This window comes from Seriola dumerili, unplaced genomic scaffold, assembly GCF_002260705.1.
Source record: "Seriola dumerili isolate Sdu_G_001 unplaced genomic scaffold, Sdu_1.0 BDQW01001090.1, whole genome shotgun sequence".
Lineage (NCBI taxonomy): Eukaryota > Metazoa > Chordata > Actinopteri > Carangiformes > Carangidae > Seriola > Seriola dumerili.
In genome coordinates this window covers 497,106-519,379 of record NW_019175345.1, presented here as the reverse complement: position 1 = coordinate 519,379, position 22,274 = coordinate 497,106, and the positions used below count along the sequence as shown (strand labels likewise).

Below are 22,274 nucleotides of genomic sequence, written 5' to 3'. Positions count from 1 at the left end.
GTGTGACAGGAATCCACTGAGTTAATGCAGCATTAAATCTGTGTTACAGACCCCAGGAGAGTCAGGGGAACAATTAGAAAGTGGATCACAGAGCTGACTGGGGAAATGGGATTCAGGACACCTGTTGACCTTTGCCACCCCCCTCTCTGGTTCCTTAAAGGCAAATTGTTTTCTGTATGTCACATTTAGCAAAAAGAGTTAAAAACCTTTATTAGTGCAATCCATTTAAAGCTACAGTGCTCAGTGCCTCGACGTGTTTGCTGTCTTTTATGTAATTGTTTTGATGAAAATGGGAGAATTGTAGCTCTCCCCTGGTTCCTCAGGAGTTCACAGGTTAATTATCAGAAACTAGGATGCGAGATGGAGGGAGGATATAGAGGAGTTCAGTCACTCAGTCAGCGCTCAGTGGATAAATGTTGGACGTCGTTTGGATCTTTGATGAGAGTTTTGTCATCCATTAGAGGAATAATTTACACTGGAGGAATCCCAAACCAACTGCTTTTGCCAAAAAAAAAATGTGATGTGAGAGTATCTGAGCTTGCTCTTCATTTGCTTGGATTTTCCATGGATTATCGTATTGGTCCAGATTTTTTTTTCTCTCCTTCTGTCTCTCTCTCTCGCTCTTTGAAGGCATTTTTACAGCAATAATCTGATCCATTTGACCTTAAAAAAAGACCGTCAGACCCTGCTTTTAGTTGTGGAAAATATCCTGAAAGATCCATTAGAGCAGGAGAGAGCACGGGGGGAAAAAGGCAGTCAATTAACAAGGTAGAAGGAGAGAGCTATATAGAGTAACAGAAACTGCGGGAAAAAACTGTGACAGAAAAAGTGATGAGTGAGTGACGCTGTTTCAGAGACGGGAAGGGAGGACTGAAGGAGAGGTGTGTAGAAAAACCGATAATGTAGTAGAGGGTAAAAGGAAAGAAAGGACCGTGGAAGAAAAGATAGAAGACGAGGGGAAGATGAGTGTGAGGTGGGAGACGGAGGGTCTGCAGACAGTTGGGATCGTCTGCCTGGTGATCATGTTCCTCAAACTCATGCACCTGCTGGGCCTGATCGACATCACCGAGACCGGTGAGACAACCAGGGAGAGGGGCAATGAGGAGGAGGAGGAGGAGGAGGAGGAGGAGGAGGAGGAGGACATGGAGTGAGGAGGCTGGAGAGCATTTTTTTTTCTTTACTTTAATGTTGTTTGTGAATGTTGTCTGCCTATATATGAATCACGAGAAGAGTCGAAGTGCTAACAAAGATGAGACAACCACAAAGGATGTAAATAATAAAGTTGTTTTTTTGTTTAAATGGGATTCAATTGCGAGATAATTTCAAAGGCTATTATGGCAAAATGAATTAGACTTTGAAGAACAGGGCTGGTAATATTCGACAACCAGAACCAACAAAGTGTTACTGCTCGTTTCACTACATCTTAACCGATCAGTACATACATTACAACACTTACATACTACTAACAAACACAGCAGATAGGTTTAGAAAGAAGGTTACAAACTGATTGCATGTTCTATTATTTTAATGTTGGTTAACAGATTTCACAAGTTGCAAAAATGTTAATACTGAATTTATCACTGACAACTATTTCTTTCCCGCCTTAATATCCACTGATAGTGACAGCAGTATTATGAACCTTTTTTATGGTTGTGTTTAGGGACTCACAGCATTTGTTAAGGTCAGGGAAAGATCGTGATCTTGTTTAATACAGAAAAAGTTCACAACACTCATCAAAGCCACAATCTTTCCCTAACCTTACCCTGTCATTTAACAGAAACACAGACATAATGTTTTTTTTATTCGGATCCGGAGGGGAGCATGGGGAGTGTCTGAAACAGCTTTCACTATCATTTACTTGTCTCAGTGTGCACACGTTCATTTCTAGAGTTTTTCAGCTGGTCTGATAATCCCTTAAATATTACCAGTTCTAGCCATTTGCTTTAAAATGTGATGGTCAGACTTTAGCTAAGCTGTTAGCATTAATTCTATAAAGGCACTGTGTCACATCTTTAAAATGTTCAGACATGCAAGTCGCAGGTATATTTGCCATTATGTCATTTTGGCAGAACATTAGCACCATTATGTTGTTGGCTCATTAGCTGTCTTCCACTCACAAACCATGGCTTTAGCTAGCTGCCAACAGTGGGGTCACACTGGTCGCAGTAAAATAGATGAAGCATTTATCTGTGGCTTTCTATTACTTTCATTTCTTCAAATTTATCTGCCATTATAAACACCAATACTGATTTATCTGCAATGAGATTTGTATGAGCTGAAGAAATCAGCCCACTAATGTATCGGTCAGTCTTTATCAGGCGTGTGTGAGTTTCCCTGTTTTAATTATGCCTTGGAAATTCAAATGCCAAAAAGTAGGTCAAGCCAGTTATGATATTATGACATGAATGCACCATTACGTAGAAGTGGTGTTAAATGTAGATACAAGATAGATTTTAGTCAAAATATTGTTTCCAAGGTTAAGAATAAATTTCATGCTAAATGAAAAAAATATATAGTTTGGTCATCGCTTAGTAATTTGTTTACAATACAAAACATAGGAGACTTACTTCTGATTTTACACATGGTCCCATTTTCTCAGTGGGAGAATTCATCTGGTGAAGAAGGTCAGAGGTCGTCTCCTGCCGTCTCTTTCTCACTTTGTGCAGGACTGCGCTCTCTTATTGTTTTAAATGAACCCTAAAGGAACAATGCAATATTACATAAGAGTGGATCACCTCCTGCCTCCAATTCCCTCTTCGTCTGTTTTGGTTGATGTTTCACAGTATATTATGTGCCACTGCTCCGCTGGATGTTTTATCAGAATAACTTTGCCTCTGGATTGCTCAGCGCTCACTGTACAATCCTATCAGTGACTCAGTGACTTGACTTGTTATCTTTGTTTTTTTTTTTCTTCCTCTTACTATCACTCTCCCACTGTTCTTCATTTACTCTCTTTCACTCCATCTTGGTGTCAACACCCCTCCTCCTCTTCTGTTCTCTCTGTGTAAAGATGGTGAGTATGGTAACCGTAGAAACCCAAACTATACTTGGAGAAAACTTCCCTCCTTTTTTTTTTGAATGTTTTCCTTCTCCCAGCCGTGCAGTGCTTTCTCTTAGTGTGTGTGAACTCAAAACCAATAACACCGTGACACTTGATTGTGTTTTTGTGATTTGCTCTGTGAGTAAAAAAAAAAAAAAAAGTCGTTTTCAATTGATTTTCTCAAATTCAGATTTTCTGCAGTGGCTGTTTTTTTTTTGTTTTTTTTTAAAGAACAAAACGATACTTGTTTGGTGACATTTCCACCATAAAGAAAGTACCTCCTCTTCTTTTTTACTCCCTTGTTTGCCTGCCTTTTGCTCCTCTGCAGTTTTTTGCTAAACCTCTCTCTGAAGCTCACACGTTCTCCCCGCCTCCTCTATAACAAATGCCTCCCTGTTGAATGTGTGATCCCACCCCTCCCCAAATGTTGACCTGCATCACACACTCAATGTCTGCCCCATCCTCCTTCTTTTTCTCTCCATCTTTCTCTCTCTCTCTCTACATTGCTTCTCTCTCTTTCCTGCTTCTCTCTCTTCCCGTCTGTCTATCCACCCCTTTCTGTCTCTCTCTCTTTCTCCCACAGACAGCAGCGACAGTGATTTGGAGCTGTCGACGGTGCGTCACCAGCCGGAGGGGCTGGACCAGCTGCAGGCTCAGACCAAGTTCACCAGGAAGGAGCTTCAGTCTCTCTATCGAGGCTTTAAGAATGTACGTCTGGCTGCCGGCAGCTGAGACGGTCTTAATTGCTTTTCCGTCATCATTATGCTTTATATAGACTTGAATTATTCTAATATATATCTCTTTTTTTCTACCTCTCTTGAGCAGGAGTGTCCCAGTGGGCTGGTCGATGAGGAGACATTCAAGTCCATCTATTCTCAGTTCTTTCCCCAAGGAGGTTAGATGTTAAAACAATCTCTCCTCTCCTGTTCTGTCTTGTTAGAGACTATGATAAATTATTAGGGGATGGGTCGGTTCAGAGTTGTTTCATTTTCGTGCATGATCAAAAATAGTTAATATGTTGGATCATTACAATGGTGGAAGAAGTAAATTCCTAAGTTAAAGTAATAATACATCATTTTAAAAAATACAAGTAAAAGACCTGCATTCAAAATCATACTACAGAAATATTTTCAGCAAAATCTACTTAAAGTATCAAAAATAAAAGCACTGTAGAGTGCCTCCTTTCATTATATTAGATTAGTAGATTATATTATTGGATTATTGTTACTGGTACATAAATATATAAGCAACCTTTTACTGTTGTAGCTGGTTGATGTGCAGCTAGTTTTAAATATTTTATAGTCATTACTATACTGTATTGTTATATATACTATACTCAGTCATTAACCTTGCAAAAGCCCCAGTGTTATAAAGACAACATTGAACAAAATTGTAGCGATTAGTATGAATTGAACATTGTCTCCATAAAGAGCTCCTCTCTAGCCAACAGCCAAGTTCACGTTATTCTACATTATAACAGATTGCAGTGAGGTTAAATGCACCAAACAGAGTTCAGCACAACCTGTGATAGTTAAAGTAGCTAACACCCCTCTGACCCCTGTTAAGTGTTTCCCATAATGTTCCTAGCTCCTGATTCCACTCCTGAAGTGCAGCAGGTTGTGTCAAAATAATAGTTCTATTTCCACATCAAGCTTGAGGTCAAGGTGAAGTCAAGAAGTTAGAGTGCACTAAATCCATGACTCTTACATTTCCCTTTTTTTCCACAGATGCAACCACCTACGCTCACTTCCTGTTCAACGCTTTTGACATCGACAGAAACGGTTCAATCCGCTTCGAGGACTTTGTCATCGGCCTGTCAGTGTTGCTCCGAGGTTCAGTCACTGAGAAGCTCAACTGGGCCTTTAACCTCTACGACATTAATAAAGATGGCTACATCACCAAAGAGGTACATGTGGGTTATCGGATACGCAACTTTTTGACAATGATAAGTTGGTCTACTCAACGTATAATTCGTAAATTATAAATTTTATAATTTGTTAAATTGAAATTAATCATCTATGTGTCATTACATTCTGGCTTTTCTAAATTATATTCAGGGTAATGTAATGTTAAGTCTATGCTCTGCAATTTCAGCTCAAACCAAAGTAAGTGTCTTTCTGGTTGTGCTGTATCATTCATGAGAGATGCCATGTTTAATCTTGTTCTGTCCATGTCCGTAAAGTTACTTTCATTCATGTGGTATAGCTTAGAGCTTTGTATATTTGAACTTATCGTGGGTGGAAAACAATAAATAGTTATAATAGTTAAACTCTTTCACTTCCATCTTCTTCTCTTCAGGAGATGCTGGCGATCATGAAGTCAATCTATGACATGATGGGGAGATACACCTACCCCAGTGTGCGAGATGAAGCGCCCTCCGAACATGTGGACAAGTTCTTCCAGGTTCTGAACGCACACAAATAAAAAGTATACAGTGCCACAAGGCCTCTTTTCAGTTTAGGAAAATGACAAAGCACCAAAACAATGCTGTCACATGTGTCCTGTTTTCTTTCTTCTTTCTTCTCCTCACAGAAAATGGACAAAAATCGCGATGGTGTAGTGACCATTGAAGAGTTCATTGAGACCTGTCAGAAGGTGACTCACACTTTTTCACCCACTCGCTCACACAAACAGATGAGCAGCACTTTCAAAAAGTCACAGTTACTCATGCACGCAAATACTGCCCAACAAGCCACTGACCCTGGTTCAGTGTCAGTGACAACAGGGTGTCACTGGTTAATCAGGCACTGACTAAGATTATCCACATTCATGTTTCCCTACTCCCTCCTGAATCATATCCACAGCCGTCCTCTTCCCTTCTTATTTTAGTGCACTTATTTTTAAATCAATTCACCTTTAATCCTGTTACTAGTTGGTGGTAGTTTTTGTGATCGATAGAAACCACAATAGTCTATTTTCATGTTGAGGTGTACTGCATCATTAAATTAAATCCTTTTTTTTTGTTCAGCTAAAGATGTAATATTTTCAGCACTGCTTCAGTAAGGTTTAGTGTTTTATTTTTGAGAGACTACGCCTCAGTCTGAATTTGGTTTTTGAGAATTTAAGTTTAAATAAAACACCGACGGTGAAAATGACTCATGATACATACACGTCATTTTTTTCTTTCAAATTCACAATATCAAACCATATTTTCGTGCATGACTTAGGTTATTATTTGCTTCTTTGTGTTTGGGTGAGTCAGCAGACCTAACCTGCATGAATCTACATGACTGCTGTACACGATGATGTCAGTCACAACTCCACTGAAGACATGTCTCTGTGTGTTTTCTGCCAAATTGTAGCTGAAAAACAAAAACAGGTTGTTATAGCTCCAAAAGCTGTAAAACTCTACTTGACATCTACAGGCTACAGTGGAAGATTTTACCCTCTGACGTAATGGATAGGTGTAGGTATTATGAGGCAAATGTTTGCTGTTGCTGTGGAATTATGTTAATGTACAAGCTGTTTGGAGACTTGTGATTTTTTTCCCCTGGTTTCATGAGAGATTAAACTATGTGGGCTCACCTATGTTGTGTTTGGTTGTCTGTAAACATCAGTGGAGTTCTGACTCACATGGGGTTAATAGATAATAACCGAATATTCAGTTTGAGATTATCTATGTGTTTAATTTACCTCAAATTCAAACATTGGTCAGTTAATTTGCTGCAACTTTGCAGCTGTTGTGACATGACTGTGTATGTGCTATTCTTCCATACCGAGAAGAATTACATATTCCAGGCCCGCTGTTATCAACAGGACATGGTGGAAGATTTATATTCATAATTACTGATACTGAATTTATTTAATTTAGTTTTAATTTAGTCTCAAAAGACTTGCAAAAAGGAGAAAGTCTTTAATATGCTCAGTGAGTCTGATCAGGCCTTTCCTGTGCTCTACATGCCATTTACTGCACATATTTAACATATTAAAACTTGACCGCAAACTACATTTTCACATTGGCCACTTGATAAAAAAAACCCCAAAAGTATTATGTCTAAACTTTTAAAACAAATCTACCTGAAATTTGTTTACTTAAGACTTCTGGTGACAAATGTTTTTGTCTTTTATCTTTTTTTTCCAGGACGAGAATATCATGAACTCCATGCAGCTGTTTGAGAATGTGATTTAAGGATTCAAGATTCTCTCGGTCGTTTTCCTCCTCCACTAGCCCACGTGCACAACTCACACACAAATGCAACACACCCCCCCACACACCTCAAACTACTCCTCACTAAAACATGACATCCTGCCATCTGGCACATAATGTAGGTACTGTAAAGAAACAGAAGCTAGAAGTTTTTTTTTCTCTTTTTCACTGCGCTCTTTAACTGCATCTTGCAACTGCTTCTGGATTAAAAGGATTTACAGACTGAAGAAGAACTTCCTGGGTAAAATTCTCATCAATCCAGTGTGTTTTTTTTTTTTTTGTGTGTGTGTGTGTGTCCTCAATGAGGCAACACATGAGTCTCCTTGAGCTTTTATCGTCAGACAAAAAGGATCAACAACCAACAAGGAGTGAAGAGGCTTACAATAATCCACTGACCTGAGCACACAAGGACACTAGCTTTAACACTAATACACTTCGTTTCTCTCTCTGACTCACACACACACACACACACACACACACACACACACAGATACACACACAGAAGCAAGGAAAAAAAATCGCAGCACACTCACACACAAAAAAAGGAAATGAACTAAAGCATGTTTGTCCTCAAATATGTGATGTGGAATTAGCTTGCACTACAATTTTATGACTATGTATTATATGCGCCTGAAATTAAGGCTCTGTAGATACCTGCACCTGATACACCGCCGATGGAAACCAGTGTGTATGTATATATGTATAGTGAATAGTTATATATCCTATGTTGTATTGGTCTCCTCTGTACTGAACTGGGTGATGGACTAGGACCAGAATTGAATATTTGTTTAAGAAATCTCTATGTTACTCAGTTTAACATTATGTTTAGTAACAGTTCTTCACAGAATTTAAATGGACTATTCAAAGATTTCTCTTTTTTTGTATTTTGAAAGATTACGTTAAGCTGGTCAGATTGGAAAAGTGAGTCTGTACGGTACTGTGAAGATACAAAAGGACTGCTGAAAGTGTGTTCTTTTATGCTGAATTAAGGCTTTATCTTGGTTCCTCAGTATCTACGAGCATGCTGACTCTAAGTGCCGCAGTATTATGTACAGTACGGTAAGACCTTTGTGATGTCGGCTGATTAAAGATGCTGTCAACAGCTGCAAGCTCTCCTTTTTAATGTGTCCCTTCACTGCATTTCCCTTCTGCATCCAGATGATAGAGCAGCAAAAAAAACAAAAAAAAACAAATGTGGGTCAACCAACAGTAAGTGAACTGGCAAGAGTTTCATCAGTATAGAAACTGTGACACATCAAAAACTAAAACAAGAATGTTTTGTCAGCAAATGGGAGGTGTGAAATTTGCTTGCACCGTGTATGTGATACTTTATACTTATATTCCAATACAGTTCAGATAGAAATATCATACTTTATGCCTCATTACATTTATTTGACAGCTGTAGTTACTTTTTAACTTGTGATTTTACATTTAAAAACATATAAGCTTATAAAATACAATAGAATACAATACTGAACAACTTGTCATATTTCAGCTATATAATATATATAAGTTGTCAGTTGTCCCACCAATGAGACGTTCTCAGATAGTTTCATTTAAATAACAGTTTAAGGCCCAAAGAGATCAAGTTATCCAATATTTCTCACTAATAAAAGATTAGAGAAAAAAAAATCAATACCCAATAATATTACAGCTCCCCAGATTAATCTTGAGAACCTATGGAGGGGCCGGACCCCTAGGTTGTGAATGGCTGAACTAAACTAGCAAACTGTATATAAAGTAGCTGCACCTGCATCAGCTACAACAGCTGCTCCTGTCCAAACAGCAGAGACAAATCCCTGACAAATCTATAAACATTTGCTATAAACTGTCAGTTTCTTGACATAAGTGTCCCTGACTGAACTCCCACAATTTGTTGTTTATCACTTGTCGGGCTGATCAGGGAATCCATGCAGCTCAGCATGTGATCCGTCATCACAAATGACATCACACACACACACACACACACACACACACACACACACACACACACACACACACACACACAACAAATCTTAATTGTTGTCCTTCATCAACTCATTTATCAAGCTCACACTGGATGAACTGCCACTGCACGCACGCACATACACACACATCATAGGTCACTTTTGGGAACATTACATAGACTTCCATTCATTCCCTAGAGACTTACCCTACACCTAACCATAACCAGTGCTTGCCTAACCCCTAACCCCTAACCCCTCACCACCGACTCAAAGATCAGCTCCCAGTTGAGGATGCAGTCTTTACATGGAAAGTAGCCTATGTAAGATACACACACACACACACACACGAAATTGTTTGAGTTCTGTTTAAGCAAAAATGCCCAAATAAATTCACTGGTACCTGCTTCTCAGATCTCATTATTTGCTAGTTTCGCCCAGTTTTCTATGAAATAAAACCTCAATGTTTACGTATTTGTTTTGATAAGACTAAAACAGCAATTATACTATGTTTAATTAGGCTTCAGAAATTAAGGATAAGCATTGTTCACTGTATTCTGACATTTTATGCACTGAACAATCAATTGATTACTTGCTAAATTGCTAATGTATTTGGTAATACTCTATGCACGTCAGCACAAAACAAACTGAAATTAAAAAAGCCTCAATGTGACACTTGAATATTTATCTAATCTGGAGCCCCCCTTCTTGAATCTGGTTTTACAACCTTTGTTAAATTACTTTATATTGACTGTGCTTATATCAGGCCTATTGTGAAACACATTTTGTTTAGTAAGTCAACACAAGTTAATTATTAACTAAAACATTCACATTGATGAGTCTGGAAGAAACAGGGATGTCATCTTGGGCCTACCGGTCTTTTTGTTCTGAGACAGACTCAAAATAAATGATGATGTTGCTCCTAACAATGGCCTAGTCAGTTGTTTGGTAATGTGCCATGCCATGTTTCTCTGTCCCCAAGTGGGAAAAATGACCATGATCATTATACGTAGGTGGTTGGTATTCCAAGCATCATTTCACCAAATTACTACAGCCTTGATGTTAGCATACTCCAGCAGAGATGCCACAGAATCTGACTGATAAAGACTTATTTGAGCTAAAAAAGCAGAATGAACATGTGAATTTTCCTACATAGTATGTGACAATGTACCTTAGTAAAAAACATTCTTGGTTCAGGTTAAAGAAGTCTGGTATATGGTTTGATTGAGCAATCTTTTTGACTCCTGATTTATATATCTCAAATACCAGTGCGAAATACCATATTTTATTACAAAATGTCAACTCTTGTATTTACTTGATACCATGCAGCAACCTTTACCATCAGTAAAAGCTTAAAATGCCAAAAATGTACAATATATAATGCAACCTTATCACACAGCAAACTTTTTGACACTTGTTGGCAGTGGTGGATGAATGTCCCTATACAAGTATCTCAAGAATCAGAACAGTACTCAGATCAATATACTTAGCTGCTTTGCTGGTTTGGCTCTGCTATGCAACCTTGTGCCAACTGGGTTATGCCAGGATCACTACCCGGTCCGACCATGTGTGAATGTAGGCCGATAAAAGCAGTGCAGTTACACAACCATCAGATGGCAGTGTGGTGGAGGACATATACCTAGAGGCGCTTGGAAGGTGGAAGACGAGCAGAAAGACCCTATTTTAATATTTTAGAGGTCAGTCAACGGGCTGGTTAAGCAACAGTAAAAAAACAAAAAAAAACAGGCGCTGCTTATGCAAGAAGCGCTTTTTATTACAAAAACTGTTGCAGGCACTGAGGTCTATACTATGGGTCTACAAGGCGGAGGGAGGTAGGACTGTGTCATTGATAGACTGCTGCTGATTGGCTGAGCCGCGGTTCCAAGGCTGGGCGAGAGGCAGGTCCTTGACGTCACGGGCGGACGTGGGCGTGCGTAATGACGAGAGTCAACCCCGTGGCTTTATGAAAGGCGAGATCCCTCCACGGACTGTCTGTCGTTCGTTTATACCCGCGTTTGTGGCGGAGAACCAGCTAGTCTCGGAAGAATCTGGGTTGAGGACGGTCTCATCTCTTCGGTCCTCCGGTCCTTCGTTCTCCGTTCTCTGTGTGTGGGCTGCTCTCCGGTATCAAACGAAGGCTATCTTTGCCCTCCGTCCGCTCAGCTCTAACAACACAAACCACGGGGACGAGCCAACGGTTAGCTGAGAAGGGAAGTGGGCTCCGTCTTCTCTTTCACCAGGCAGGTGAGCACAAAACGTGCCATTTTTAATCCTGTGAGACAGACTTAACGCACATGTGGATGTTAGGAAGTAGGACATGTGGAGAGTCGTGCTTTGGTCGCCGCAGCCGGGGCTCTAACTGGCAGCCGTTAACACGCTCAGAGATGTAAAGGTGTCTCCTCTGGTAGCTGGAGGACTTCATGGGCCCACCGGCATGACCGTGTGTCTGCTGATGCTCAAGTGTAACCGTGAAACACAAGGCCAAATTAGCCGTACTCATCCTCCCCTCTTTATCTTCCATGTCTTTATTTAGCACGACAAAGCAGCGTGGAAAAATACATTTCACACAGGAACTACTTATCTTTATGTTGTCTAGGTCAGATGCCTCAAGGTTTTTAGATATGGGGGTTTAATTGCGACTTGCAATAGGAAGGCTAACTGATATTGTCATGTACCATTTAAATTAATGAGACCCCCAATAGGTAGAGCTGGTAAGAAACTGCAGCTACCAGGTAGCACAATCTGGGACACAAGAGCTTATTTGGCCATTAGGATTTATTGGCTGTTGATGATGGGGGTTTTCCTGGAAACGTGGCTGGGCAGGTGTGTGTGTGTGCGCGTGTGTGTGTGTGTGTACAGTATGTGATCTTGTGCATCTGTCAAACACACTTCATTAAAAAGGTAAGTTCAAATGTGCAGAGTATAGAAGTAACCTTGTAATGCAGTTGGGTAAAGATGCTGCCTCCCTTGGGAGTCTGGAATTGGGCCCAGTCTTTGTGAGATCTCAAATGCAGTGTTATGCAAAAGTGTGGGCACCTCTGTGAAAATTCCATATGTTGAACAGAAGTGAATACAACTCCTTCAGCAAACAGACATTAAAGGTTAATTCTACAGATGTTCTTATTTTATAAACTTATAATAGAAAATAATTGAACAGTAAATTTGGTCAAAAAGTTTGGGCACCCTAAGTCAGTACTTAGTTACCCCCGTTTGCCAGCTGTTAAGGATGGGAGATAGCAATATTCTGCTTCGGCCATGTGCCAGAGAAAACATTGCGCTGACAGTTTCCATTCAATATCACAAATTCTGTATCCAGATGTCCTGTAGTCAGTCAACAAACTGGTGTCATGTGTGGTATCACTTTTTTTTATGAATATTTAGAGCTTCATATACACAGCGACCTGAGAGAGCACACACACACACACGTCTGTTTTCATTTTATTTTGGTTTGCAGAAGAATATTATGCCATCCTTGTGTCATGGTAGTAACAGCTGATTTGGAAACCTAATAGTCAAATTCAAGGCTCAAATTCTTAGTCTGGTATAGGCTACAAGGAAGATCATGAAGACGTCCACACCTCATACCCCCAAGACATTTCTGGGCAGGCAACTGTTTGGCAGCCCATTAGGTTTGTGTCTGACTTTTCTCATGTATTAACCTCTGTGTATGAGCCTGTGAATTCCAGTAAGAGGTACAGGGTCCCATTGTGTAAGCACAATCGTTACATTCATTTGTCCCTCTGTCTGTTATACTTATTAACACCAGCTCTAGGAGGAGAGACTGAAGGGTAGCAGAGCACGGATAGCACTGAGAGGGTTCAGTGTGTGGTTGTAGGCATGCAGGTGCGATGTCTGTTTGCACACTTGTAACTGATCGAAATGTTAAGTTTATACCAGTGTTTCATGTGTAAGGTTTTTTTTCTTTTCTTTTTTTTTTTTTTTAAATCAATTAAGTATCTTCAGTGATTGTTCTCTGTTAATTCCTTTAATCCAAGATAGTTTTCTATTTTCAGGGACAGTAAAAGCAACCTTGAACCGAGAAACTGGTTTGAAAACAGCCTGAATGCTGAGATGAGTGGTATATGGTCGTATTTTATTCATTTTTAAATTAAACTTGCATGCTAGGCTTAATGTGGGTGTTCTTTAATTAGCTTATGTGTTTGTGTTTTTGAGCATCTGCAGAGTGTTAGCTATGGCAGCTCAGTCTATGTACACAGTACTGAATTTTGCATGCTGGGTGTTAAGTTTTGCACCTGTCCCTGCACTCTGCACAGGACTCAGGACTGGTAAATTGTATCTTGTCTTGTGGCACCCTGGCATGTGAGACATTGGCCAAGATTGGTGCCAGTCCCTCTCCACCAGTGTTTATTTTTAATACTCCTGCACGGTACTTTGTGAAGTTACTGCTGTCAACAGTGAACTTTAAAGTTAACCAGCTGTGGAAGAGGTGGTTGTCTGAGCTCTAAATTTCTTTCAATTCTCTCTGGATTTAGTATCCTGCTGAGTTGCTCTGCAACCCAAGCAAATGGCTAGAATCAGTTTTATTGACAAAGTGTGCTCACACACATAAAGAATTTGACTGTGGTCTCAGTTAACTCTCAGTGTATATGTATATAAAAGCATAATACAAAAGGTATAAAACTAAGAAAGTAAAAAGAAAGCCATAGAAATGGAACCCAACACCTACCAGCTGAACATGTTAGGAGGGTTTCAGATTTTCTTAGTTATCCAGATAGCCCAGCAGCAGTCAGCCTCACTTCTTCGTGCAGAATTGTCACTTTTTCAGATGTGACAGATGGCAGTTATGTTATTTGCACTTTTAGGACAGACTCATGAGGATGACTGAGAGGTACAGTCATGTTGTGAGAGCTCACATCCCTGCGGGGGCGCCAGTGCTTACTGCACAGGTAAATTTCCCAAACCTCTCCTGCTTCCTCTTTATGATCATCTCTCTTGAGTTTTTCCTCGCCACCATCGCCAAGTGCTTGTTCATGGTGGGAATTGTTTGGTCTCTGTAGTCAATTTTATAAAAAGTACTGTCTAGACCTGCTCTGTATAAAAAGTGCCTTGAGATAACCTTTGTTTTATTTGACACTATATAAATATAAAACTGACTGGATCAAAAGCCTTTATGACTATAGATGTCTTGGTGAGAGGCATTAGTCATTTTGACCTGTGGTGATGATAAGGATAATAATTATGATGTTATTGTGGATTCTCTAATTTTACATCCAAGACCTTGTAGTTAATATGTTTAAGTCCTTTTTGTATCAGAACTAAGATTGTGCAACCCCTCTTTCCTTTGTTTTGATTTTTGTCTCATCAGTGTTGGTAGCACACACCACCTTTATACTATCACTTTATATTATATATATATTGACCATGATTCAAGCTAAAAGATGCACTATAATTACAGCTTACTGTCAGCTTTAGAGCTTTATGTCGGACTTGATTTTCCAGTACGACTTCTCAGAATCAGGCATCCTGACAGGTGTTATGTACAATTACTGACCAGGTTCTTTCTCCCGTTGTTGTTCAGTGAGTCAGTGCATGTAGCTGTGCAGGCGTTAATCTGTAAAGCGGGCTAAAAAATATATTGTTCCTCTCAGTTTACTTGAAAGGTGCATAAGAACAGTTGTTAAGGAAGTTTTTCTGCAGTGAAGTTCAGCTTGTACATTAAACTGAAATCAAATCATCACAGGTGTTGCTTCCTCTTAATCCTCTCTCCACAGTTACAGCAGCCAGGTTACTCTTTACATGACACCGAAAACATGAAGAAATTAACTTCACGATGGTGATAAACCTGTTTTACCTGAATGTAGATTTAGTGATCATCTGCGGCAGGATTTGTACTTGAAAACTTGGTCACTATGACTTGCAGTAAAAGGATATAGAGCGAAGGATCACTTCACAGGATGTCAGGCCAAGCTGGGCCAAGAACAGGCACACTGAGCTGAACTGGGTCGCAGAAATGGATTCCTGGCCCTGTTTGCTGTAGGCAGCATGTGACTAAGATTACACTGTAGTGCTGGGTCATGCTGTGCCTTCCCACTGTACCGTGTAAAGGTGTGTGTGTGTGGTGGTGGCATGATGGGTGGTAAATGGTTGGTTTTTAGCATGTGCCTCTGAATAGCATGTCCTGAAATTACATTCACTTCTGTTTATTCTGTGCAGACTGTTAACAGGTGTGTTACTTTTGTGCTAAGTAAAGAAAAAAAAGAAAAAAGAATTAGTGGCTATACATTGTGCCTTTTCTAATCTCCAGTGTGTTTGCGTGATGGAATGAATACAGGAACATGGGGATTAAATGGCCAAAGGCGGCAGAGCACAGCATATAATTCTTGCATAACGTGGGCTGAACAACATTCACACACATACACAACATCACAATTCTAACCTGTTCTAAATTTAAGTGTCAAGGAATGATCTTTATGAGATGTCATTGATACTTGAGGTCAGTTTTTCAGGATGACATCAGCTCTTTGTTGAGGATGAATCCTGTGTCAAAATGACTGTAGCTCTTCATCAGCCATCCATCACACAGGAATGTCCTTTTTGTGTGTGTGTGTGTGTGTGTCTGTCTGCTTCTCGATGACTAGACAAAAGTGTCAGTGATTTTTACTGGGTCACATCTGGCCTGGTGTAACGAGTTGGGGAATAAATGAGCATTCAATAGATTTTTTTTTTTTTTTTTCCTTTTGCATTTTAAAGATTTACTCCTTGTGTGAGTGGGGATGTGTGGATGGAAGTGACCATTGGGGCCACTTACTGATTTATTTGCGATGGTAACTAATCATATTGTGGTGTAGATCCTAGAGCTTTTGTAGTAAAGACATGTTCTTTTCTAGATTGAACAGTGTTTTTCAGCTTCTTCAACATCTTCCTTTTTTTTGTCTTTATGTAGTTCAGTACAGTGCAAGATGCTCTGTAGTGGTACTCACTCAAGAATCTGATTTGTCTAGTTGTCATATTTAAGATGAGCTCCGCTTTCTCACATGTAATTTCTGGAAAAAAACTATCCTTCATTCAGGCAAATACAGTATCGTCTATCAAGGATTAGATTAATTACATGTTGTTGAACATATTGTCACATCATTTTACTAAATTGTGTGATCCGTATTGCAAGCAGAGCTTCAACTAAATATGGTCATTTATTATTGGTCATTTAATTCATTAGTTAAGTAACAGTAAAAATCTAACAGGTGGTTTCATCTCCTTAATTGTCAGGATTTGCTGTTTTTCCATCTCTTAGCGGATGGTAAACTTAAGATTTTGAGATTTTCAGTGTTTAGGAACTATGATTTATCACTGCTTTATGACATTTTATAGACTAAAAGATTAATTGTATTATCAAGAAAGTGATGCAAATGAGTCACTAGTAGTAGTAGTTGTTGCAGCCCTAATTCCAAGAAAAGTGTTATTTAAGATGAACAAAATGAATTATCTTTCCACCTCTCTTGTCAGTATAAAGAATAAATGTCAGGATGTACCATTCTTTATATTAAAAAAAAAAAAAAAAAGTTACCTAGGTGTTATGCATCACTTGCAGACAGCTAAATGGTGTAATGTTTTCTCAGGCGGATCAGGAACAGAGCAATGACCCACATCGTACGTAAATTTCATAAAGATTTAGTAGGCATGACAGATGATGAATGCACTGGGAGCAGCAGACTAAAGAGCATTACTAATTGACTCTACTGTTTTCCATTCTACTGGAAGTGATCCATCTGAGGTCTGTGCTCTTATTAGCCATATCATTTTAAAACCAATGGCAACCATGTGCATCCATAGTTGTTTCCATGTAATTCTTTGTCTTAAACACCTGAATAATCTCAGTTCTTTCACAAGGTTTTTCACTGAAAAGATTTTTTTTTTTCTTCATTCATTTCCTTCCTGTCTTTACATTAGTGTTGGATAATTAAAGCATTATTGATGATGGACCCTGTCAATGTTTGCAGCTTTTATTGCAGCTTTTTTTCACGCTGTCTTTCAGAATAAAAGTTGAGGTGAACTCACTTCATTGCCTACAGTCAGCTTCTTAAATGAAATCGCATCAATGTGAAACAACCACTATGTGCACACATGGTTAGGGCTGCAGTTAATGAATGTTTTCATTCGCTGATTAATTTCAGGGTGACCTCATTAAATGTCTTGTTCTATCCGATTTAATAGTCCAAAACCCCAAATTATTCTATTTACTATATTGTAAGACCAAGACAAACAGTGAACTCTTCCATTCAAGTACCTGGAACCAAGTTCCATGTTACACATACAAGTGGCTACGCCTGCAACTAATGATTATTTTCATTATTGACTCACCTGCTGATTAATTTCTTGATTAATCACTTAATAGCTTTGTCTATAAAAAGTGAAAACTACCCATTGAAGCTTTCCAGAGGCCACATGTTAAGATTCCTTGTTTGTCTAATCAACAGTCCATGACCCAAAGATATTTAATTTAATTTGATATCATAGAAGACTAAGAAAACCATCTGCACTTTTTAGAAGCTGGGATCAGTGAAGTGTCGGCATTTCTTCTCAAATAGAAAAAACAAAACAAACTGAGATGATTAAATTATCAATAGTTAATTTTCTGTTGATTAACTAATCATTTTAGCTCTTCCTGCCAGCACGTCTGCTCACTGTCCACAGACATGAATCATGTTTCCATGATTATTTTGGAAATACTGTAAATTGACTGCCTTCTTGTTCCGTGTGTGCCACTCACACAGTAAAGTCTATTGTTCTATTAAAGCTGGCTTAGCCTGAATTCAGTCCTCGCTGGTCACCTTCACCTTACAAGCTAGTAATGTTTTTTTTACATGTGCAACAATTTGACCTCCGTCCTTGATCTCGAGCTTGTCCTGGCTGTGGTATCAGGTCCTCAGGTCTGTCTGTGAGGAGTGTTCACATCTGTCATCAGCAGATTGTCTCCTTATCTCTCTGCAGCCTCCTATTTATTTTGTCTGTCCTGTCCCCTGTTATACCAACACACATCACGTGAACCACAAAATGTCCTCCACAGTGTGTGTGTGTGTGTGTGTGTGTGTGTGTGTGTGTGTGTGTGTGTGTGTGTGTGTGTGTGTGTGTGTGTGTGTGTGTGTGTGTGTGTGTGTGTGTGTGTGTGTGTGTGTGTGTGTGTGTGTGTGGATTCTGCTGCAGAGTTGGATTTGTTTTTGAAAGTATTATGAAAAAACTTAATTAATTGATTAGCTAAATTAACTCTCTTGACAATGCTTTGTTATCTCCACTGAGGGGGTTATGTCTGTGTTTTGGTTTTAATTGTTAGGATTACTATCCAAAATGTATTAACCAGTTTGCACTGAACTTTGTGGAGGGATGTACCAGGGGGTACGGAAGAAACCATTACATTTAGGGTTAGATTCAGATCATTTAGCAGGAATTAGATTTTTTTTATTTTATTTTTTTATTTTTTTTCCTCGAAGACTGGCCTGCTGTATATTGTTTGACTTTGACCATTGTGCCATTGTGGTGCTCTGCTCTCTCTGAGGGCCCTTCTAGTTTTGGTCATTCTGTTTCTAAGCAGAAATGCTAAAAAAAAAAAAAAAAACACTTCCAGCTTCTTCCTTTTTTAAATCATTGCAGACAGAATATATTTGGGGTTTGGGCTGGTGGCCAGAAAAGAAACAAGACATTTGATAAAATGTTGGTCATTGTTTGACATTTTAGAAACAGAATGATTTATCAGTTAATTGAAAAAATGATAGGAAGATTAATCGATAATGAAAATAATCATTAGTTGCAACCCTAGCAGTATGTATGAGAAATTAAGCCTAAACTGAAGTTGCAGCTATACTGCATCACCTCTATAGTACTACAGTACGTTGAACATCACTGCACTCTCATTGCTCAGCCGCAGCTCTAACCTGTGTTAGTGTTGTAATGGAATACAATCACAACATTATCTCTGTGACGACCCACTTTTAATGTAACTGGGTATTTTTGTTTGCTGTAAAAACATTTAGTATCTGCATTAGTATCTTGGGTTAGGCATTTTAGCTGATCATGATGAAATTCTTAAGGGGCTGAATGAAGGTAATCTGTCTCCACAGTTACTGTACAAGCAAATGAAAGTGGTTGTCCCGCTGAGCGCAACAGCAGGAATCTGCCTTGAGTAGGCTTAAAGGATTTCATCAACTTCAAGCAACAATGGATACCTTTTTAGTCTTAAACATCCCTGCTGGGCTTCATGGAAAAAATGCCTGAGGCTGTGGGTGGTGGAACAGCCTATAAGAAAAGTGTACAGTTACAGTACAGGTCTGCTGTAGGTGAGAATACAAATAAGAAACTTTTTTTTTTTTTTTTTTAAATCTAGCCTTCAACAACCATTTGTGTGCTGCTGATGGCTTGCTGTGTTTGTGTTGCTTTGAGAAAGGGAGAGAAATATAGTTAAAGGCTGAACATCTCTGTTCCCTGATCTGAATGTAACTGTCTTTTCCTGCTGCATGGAAGTCCTCCTGTTGTTGAACTCTAATAAAGAAAGCAGGAATGTTCTGGCTTTAGACCAGTCAAGTTATTAAAAAATGAAACTCCACAGTGTAAGTTTTTTTTTTTTTTAAATCTGGAACTTGACTAAATTTCCCAAACTAATGAAACTCATTAGTCATGTATAATCCTAATTGTACTTTCTCTGCACTGATGCCATCATCACCCCTTTCTGACGGTTCCCCCACTTTGGTCCACACGGACATATATCAACAACTATTGGATGGTTCGCTTTGAAATTTTGTGCAGATGTTCATGGTGTGTAGAAGATGAATCTCATTGACTTTGATGACCTCATGACTTTTCGTGTAGCGCCATCAGCAGGTTGATATTTTGGGCTTTTAGTAGAATATTTCAACTGGTGGATTTTTCCAGTTAAATTTGGACCCATCAGCCCTTTGTGTTTAGTGCTAATTAGCAAATGTTAGCATGCTAACACAGAAAACTAAGACAGCGAACATGGTAAACATTACACCTGCTTAACATCAGTGTGTAAGCATTGTCATTGTGAACTTGCTGGCATGCTGACATTAGCATTTAGCTCAAAGCACCACTGTGCTTGAGTACAGCTTCACAGAGCCGTTGGCATGTCTGCAGACTCTTAGGCTTGTTGTTGAATCATGATTGGGTAAAGGAGGCACAAAATTACAGTACACCCCAAAACTATTTAGAAGTCTAGAAAGTGTTTTATTGATGGTTCCAAAAATGGTTTGATGCATAAATATTACAACAGACCACATCCATAAAATGTAGATCAGTTGCATAAAATGACAGTAAATTAATTAGAAGTCATAACTGCAGTAAATCCAAGTAATGGAAAATGGATGGAAATAAAAGTTCAAATGTAATGAAGACAAAATGCAGGGATCAGTGCCATCTTTATTTTGTTTTTATGAGCCGAGCTGTATATAAATCTGTTTCCTTTTTGAGCCTTGAAATCATTCCAGCTGTTTCTGATCACAAGTAAAGGCAGATATTTCAGTGTGTGCATGCACTGCCGAAAAAAGACAAAATCCAATTTAAGTGGCTCACTCAAACCAGTGAACTGCTCAGGGCTAATTGAGTTACAAAACCAGAACTGTACACGTGTACGTCTGTCTCTGGAAGCTATGTAACTGATGTTTTGCTAAGAGCTTTGGGTGTTTCTAAGTGACTGAATCATATTGATTGTTATTGGCACTGACAGCTGCCACAGTAATCTGGTGTTATACAACAAATGAGCGTGTGCATTTCCCTGAAGTCAGAATCTGCTTGACTTGGGCAAAATACATGCTGAGACCAGAAAGAGGAAACCATGTGACATGAAGGGTCAAGTGTCTATGGGATTATTTTCGAACCACAAACCTCACCAGGTGACTTCATAACATATTTGTTTCTTACCTTTCAGGCTGAAGATTGAACTTAGTGTTTCACAAATCTTAAGAAAATAAAACCATTAAGACATAGTTGACAGGTTACAGTTCCAGTACATACTGACTTATCACATTTAAATACAATAAAACAAAACCAAGAAAACGTGGCTTTTAGTAAACCAGGCTAAAAAGGTTGAGATGCAAAACCAACTCTTGACCATGTCTAGACAAAATTTTACTGTGGGTGCATCAAGTGGAGTGATGTGTGATAACCTGAGATGGATGTATGAAAGTGGTAAACCATTAAAAGCCCTGTTAACTATGAATTAAAAGAAGAGTTTCACTGTCACGCTCTGTAGTTGTAGCAGGTTGAACTAAATTCAATCAGCAATTGTGAGAATTATTGAATTAATTTGGCAAAAAAAATGTTGTTGCAGGTTTCAGCTTTTAAATAGTTAATGACTGCTTTTCTGTCTGTGAAGATTCTGAGTCATCCAGGTCATGTTTATCCAAGAAAAGTTGAATCGAGGGCAGCAGGACCTGGTGCCAACTATTCAACTTTTCTTGGACTCCTTTTCTCAGTTTTTTTTATATTACTGTAAATGGAAATTCTTTGGGTTTGGAGACAAAACAAACAATGACTTTGTAACTTTTTATTCCTTGTTTTCACTGTAAGCACTTTTATACATCTAAAAATAGAGTTATTTTCTGTTGATTCAAATAATCAGCTGATCGTTGCAGCCGTAGTCACTGAACTGCTAAGACAAACTGTCTTATCTCCATTCACCTCTGCGCCACTGACAGGACGCTGACCAGTGTAAACATGACCTTGCAGGCGTTTTACAATCCCCCCCCCACTTGCCCCTCATGGTGAAATATGAACCCCTCACGTGGACCCTGTCACGTAAAAGTGTCGCCTGCCGTCACACGAGCAGAGCTAGACATGCGCCTTTTAACGTTATTTCAGTTCTTTAATTTATAGCATCTTTTATTTCTTGGTTTGGATAGTGTCACAGCAGTTGTGACATTACTTTAATGTGTGATTGACAGGTTAATTTATTTTTAATCAAACTTGAAAGGATGGAAACTGGCTCAGCTCTGTAGTGTTGAATGTTCACAGAATAATGCAGCACATACCTGACTGTATATGTATTTTTCATTAATGAAATGTTCAATCAACTTGTTCTAAGTGACAATGAGAGAGGATGTTTATACATATCACACATTACAGATTACCAGGCCTACCAGTGATCACTACAAAACAGTAATGAAAACAGTGGATCTCA

The 22,274-nt window shown here is 39.0% G+C and overlaps 2 protein-coding genes across 3 annotated transcripts in view; both read left to right on the top strand.

The window, feature by feature from the left end:
- Positions 1-997: 997 nt before the first annotated feature.
- Positions 998-7,682, top strand: LOC111237728 (calsenilin-like). Of its 2 annotated transcripts, none has more exons than XM_022766931.1 (8): positions 998-1,074; positions 3,011-3,013; positions 3,624-3,748; positions 3,866-3,935; positions 4,768-4,946; positions 5,339-5,443; positions 5,573-5,635; positions 7,122-7,682. In XM_022766931.1, the coding sequence occupies exons 1-8, from the start codon at positions 1,023-1,025 to the stop codon at positions 7,167-7,169; spliced, it is 645 nt and encodes a 214-aa protein (XP_022622652.1). In that variant the 5' UTR covers positions 998-1,022; the 3' UTR covers positions 7,170-7,682. The 2 variants fall into 2 exon arrangements, with proteins under 2 accessions (XP_022622652.1, XP_022622654.1); XM_022766933.1 differs by lacking the exon at positions 7,122-7,682 and adding an exon at positions 6,243-6,522.
- A 3,506-nt stretch (positions 7,683-11,188) lies between these two features.
- LOC111237737 (solute carrier family 23 member 2-like) overlaps positions 11,189-22,274 on the top strand; it is a 34,454-nt gene continuing 23,368 nt past the window's right edge. The window contains exon 1 of the mRNA XM_022766948.1: positions 11,189-11,374. The gene's annotated coding sequence lies outside the window, so the exon portion shown is untranslated. The remainder of the gene's footprint in view (positions 11,375-22,274) is intronic.

What these genes read in the sequence shown, in the direction of transcription:
- LOC111237728 (XM_022766931.1), top strand. Translation starts at nt 1,023, where the DNA reads ATGTTCCTCAAACTCATGCACCTGCTGGGCCTGATCGACATCACCGAG. An exon ending in TCTATCGAGGCTTTAAGAAT is followed by an intron (nt 3,749 to 3,865) that starts GTACGTCTGGCT and finishes TCTCTTGAGCAG; the next exon opens with GAGTGTCCCAGTGGGCTGGT. An exon ending in TCAGTTCTTTCCCCAAGGAG is followed by an intron (nt 3,936 to 4,767) that starts GTTAGATGTTAA and finishes TTTTTTCCACAG; the next exon opens with ATGCAACCACCTACGCTCAC.